The sequence below is a fragment of the Pipistrellus hanaki genome, assembly GCF_964339955.1.
Source record: "Pipistrellus hanaki genome assembly, chromosome: 5".
Classification (NCBI taxonomy): domain Eukaryota; kingdom Metazoa; phylum Chordata; class Mammalia; order Chiroptera; family Vespertilionidae; genus Pipistrellus; species Pipistrellus hanaki.
Genome location: NC_140507.1, coordinates 21,931,313 through 21,935,694, shown reverse-complemented (window position 1 = coordinate 21,935,694; position 4,382 = coordinate 21,931,313). Strand labels below are relative to the sequence as shown.

Here is a 4,382-nt window from a genome sequence, read left to right as displayed (position 1 = left end):
GAGTGTGTGTGTGTGTGTGTGTGTGTGTGTGTGTGAGAGAGAGAGAGAGAGAGAGAGAGAGAGAGAGAGAGAGAGAGAGAGAGAGAGAGAGAGAGAGAGAGGAGTCAACTTCTGACACACACACACACACACACACACACACACACACACACACACACCCCGCTCAGCCCGGGGCCGCCTTTGGGTCCGGGCAGTGCGAGTTGGGACAGGAGGGAGAGGTGTGGGACTTTGGAGGGGAAAAGTCCACGAAGAAGAAGAAGAAGAAAGAATCCGGAAGACCGGCCGGGTCGGATGCAGGCGGGGCGGGGCAGCCGGGGAGGCCCGGGCGGCCGGGGTATAAAAGCCGGGCGGGCGCAGCGAGGAGGCGCGGAGAGCCTGCCTGGCCTTGCCTCCGGGGCGGCCCCTGCGAGCCCGGCGTGAGCACGCCTGCGCGCTCCGGGCCTCCTGGCAGGCGGCGTGTAAGATGAGTGAGGAGGCAGGTGGGGGAGAGGGGAGGCCGCGAGCGGGAGGGCGAGGGGAGCGCGGGTGTTGAGCGGCGCTCACTTTGGAGCGCGGCGAGCCAGCGAGCGAGAGGAGCCAGGTCCATGCCCCGGGCTGCCTCCCCGCCAGGCGCGCGAAGATGATGGCCATGAACGCCAAGCAGCCTTTCGGCATGCACCCGGTGCTCCAGGAACCCAAATTCTCCAGCCTGCACTCCGGCTCCGAGGCCATGCGCCGCGTTTGTCTCCCGGCCCCGCAGGTACGTAGTGGCGCATAATTACCGCTCTAAGGCACATTCTTTTAATTTTTTTGACAGGCACTGGCTTCATGTTTTTTTCATGCCGCCCAGAACAATCGCCGCTCGCTGTCTGAACCCCTCTCCTGTCTCCCCCGCGCTTTCTCCCTGTGCGGCGCGAGCTCTCTCTCTCTCATTCATGTCTCTGATCCGCACGTCTGTTCCAGCAGAGCCTCTGCCTCCAGTATTAATTTTTATGACCTGGGCTTTGAGTAGGAGAGGCATCTCGGTTGCTTGTGAAAATGTGTTTTAATCCTGAGCTGACGGTATTCCCCACTGACCGCGCTGTGCGCCTTTCTCGCTTGCAGCTGCAGGGCAATATATTTGGAAGCTTTGACGAGAGCCTGCTGGCGCGCGCCGAGGCTCTGGCGGCGGTGGACATCGTCTCCCACGGCAAGAGCCACCCGTTCAAGCCCGACGCCACCTACCATACCATGAGCAGCGTGCCCTGCACGTCCACGTCGTCCACCGTGCCCATCTCGCACCCGGCCGCCGCCGCGCTCACCTCGCACCCGCACCACGCGGTGCACCAGGGCCTGGAGGGCGACCTGCTGGAGCACATTTCGCCCACGCTGAGCGTCGGCGGCCTGGGCGCCCCCGAGCACTCGGTGATGCCGACGCAGATCCACCCGCACCACCTGGGCGCCATGGGCCACCTGCACCAGGCCATGGGCATGGGCCACCCGCACGCCGCCGCCGTGGCGCCGCACAGCGCCATGCCCGCCTGCCTCAGCGACGTGGAGTCGGACCCGCGGGAGCTGGAGGCCTTCGCCGAGCGCTTCAAGCAGCGGCGCATCAAGCTGGGGGTGACCCAGGCGGACGTGGGCGCGGCGCTCGCCAACCTCAAGATCCCCGGCGTCGGCTCGCTCAGCCAGAGCACCATCTGCAGGTTCGAGTCCCTCACGCTCTCGCACAACAACATGATCGCACTCAAGCCGGTGCTCCAGGCGTGGCTGGAGGAAGCCGAGGCCGCCTACCGGGAGAAGAACAGCAAGCCCGAGCTCTTCAACGGCAGCGAGCGGAAGCGCAAGCGCACGTCCATCGCGGCTCCGGAGAAGCGCTCGCTCGAGGCCTACTTCGCCATCCAGCCGCGGCCCTCCTCCGAGAAGATCGCGGCCATCGCCGAGAAACTGGACCTTAAAAAGAACGTGGTGAGGGTCTGGTTCTGCAACCAGAGACAGAAACAGAAACGAATGAAGTACTCGGCGGTCCACTGACTGCGGCGGGGCTCGCTCAGCCTCTGGGGGCCGGGGAAGCTGTGCACGTCCTGGGGGGGAGGGACGGTAACGGGGGACTCCAAGACGTTTTCTGGCAGGTCAGGCTCTCCTTACCGGAGCCACAGACTTTCTCCTTTACCCCACCCGGTTGTCTCCCGGCCTTCTCTTTCTCTTTTTCTCCATTCTATTCCCACCAGAAAAGTTTTGGCACTAAGGAAAAAAATTCACAAAGGGCGAGCCTGGAGGGACTTGTGCTGTCCATGGTGCTGAAAAAAATCTCCCTGGCGCTCTGGACTGCGCCACTTCAGGATGGGGAGCCCAAACGCAGGGGTTAGTGAATTGGACCGGACCACAGGACTCTGCGCTGAAGGGGCCACATTGATTGCTAAGCTCGACTAGGGATGGGGAGGCAGTGATAAATAGTAATACAAAGTCAAACGGGGGCACCAAGATGTACTGGAGATTTATTTAGATTATATAAAGTCATGTATGTTTCCGAAGGATAGCCTTATACTCCCTTCCCCTCCTAAACTTTATCCATCTCATTCTTTAGTTTGCTGTAAGTTCTCTAAGGCAGCATGGGTTAGTTCAGGAAAATCGTGCAGGGAGTCGTTCTCCATGTAGGTCCTACTCCAGGAAAGGGCCTTCATGCTGGGGTCACTTAACTATTTGCAAGCAGCAGTGGGCACCTGCCTTGGTCCATCCCCTTCTACCTGCTGGTAATTGCTGCCAGCTGGAGGGCCAGGGGTTGGTAGTGTTCCGGACTGACAGATAACTCTGGATCCCAGCTCGCTAATCCAGCCAGGTGCCAGTGCACTGTAGAGGCGGCTGCTCGAAAGTAATCATAACTTCTCCGAGCTACAATATGCAAGTCCTTCCAACACGTCTAACCTCGCCACTCTTTCATTGTTGTTATTGTTAGCATCTTTGTTTCCTGTTATTTATTTAATGCTGCTTCTTTTCACCCCCCTTATATGAGTGCCTCTTGATGGAGATTCACTTATAATTTCTGGTGGAAAGAGGGGCCAGGCCACCGGCCTGGATCCTTCCCACATCACTCTCTCCAGCCCCATCCCATTTTATCTTTCGTTGCTTCATGTAATTTGCGTGTTGCTGTGTGGTCTTTGGTTTCATTCTCCGAGCAGATACAAATAAAATATTAAGTTTTCTCCTCTCGTTACCCCCTTCAATTAACTTCTAAAATAAATGCTTTATTTTTCAACCCGAATTGCAGTGCTTTTTTTTCTCAGGAGGCTAAGGAGTTTTGGAAAGGATTGAAAAGGGAGAGCCCAGAAGGGCTGACTGTCACTTCCTGGAAGGCCAGTCTTATGCCCTCTCCTCTCCTGCCTCCTCTTCCCTGGCAGCCTCATCCTTTCACCCCGTCTCCTGCTGGGAGATTCTGCTGCTGGTGGTGCCCAGACCTCAGTGTTTCAAGTAACTTCCCTCCACCCATCCCCCCACACGCCCATCCGTCAGCCTCTGTTTGCTCAACTTGACTCAGATGACAAATTTTCAAGCCCCCGGGCTGTATGAGTTCCCAATGCCTCCACCCATTGGTTGAACGACCCTAAAGCCAGTCTCTTAACGTCTCTGAGCCCCTATTGTCTGTATGCTGGAAGAAGAGGCGAATATTCTTGGGACTAAGATTGTTTATTTAAGGCGCCTGGTACTGGTTGGTGCTTAATAGGAAGCATTATTATTATTTTAAGACATCCAAACGGCCTTCCGGGGAAGGAGGCGATGGATGCACAGAGGGAGAAAAATGTCTTTGCTAGGGGCCCCTGGGTGATCTCTCCAGAAAATTCCTTTGGAATTGTCCCCTAAGAGGTTACTCACTCTAAGGTCTAGCCCGGCTTCCCTGTGGGGCGCTAACTGAGAAGATGTCCGCGGCCCAGTTCCTAGGGTAGTGCCTGTGCGTAGTAGGCGGTCAGCCGAGGTTAGCTCTCTTCGTTCTCGCCCACTTCCTCTATAAAGGGGGAGGAAACCTTTCTATTTGTGAGCCGCGGAAACACCTTCACGATTTAGAAATTCATGCTCCAAGTCCAGGAGTCGCCTGCTCATTTCTCCACTGTGTCTTCAAAGAGCTCTGGGTCCTCAGACCTCCAGCCCGAAATTCCGAGCCGAGCAGGTCGCCCCTCCGCGCAGTGCTCCCCCTCCCTCCTCCCTCCCCACCACCACCGCTGCGAAAGCAAACCCAAAGCTCGCCCTCAGCCCCCAGGCCTCAGCCCCTCGCCCCCGCCTGGTGTAACAGCCCCAGCGATTCCTCCACCGCCCTCTCCATCGGGTGTCCTTTAATAATAAATGCCCTTATGCCATTACATTATATTGTGGGTTTTGAAAATTTAAAATACGGCTGATGCAATATTAATTGCCTATAGTGGTATAAAACA

General features: G+C 57.0%; 1 protein-coding gene across 1 annotated transcript; it reads left to right on the top strand.

Annotated features, from left to right (window-relative positions):
* Positions 1-619: 619 nt before the first annotated feature.
* On the top strand, positions 620-1,992 carry POU4F3 (POU class 4 homeobox 3; the record flags this gene model as incomplete). Its single annotated transcript, XM_084883180.1, has 2 exons — positions 620-739; positions 1,084-1,992. 2 exons carry the CDS (start codon positions 620-622, stop codon positions 1,990-1,992), a joined length of 1,029 nt encoding a protein of 342 aa, XP_084739306.1.
* Between the last annotated feature and the right edge of the window lie 2,390 nt (positions 1,993-4,382).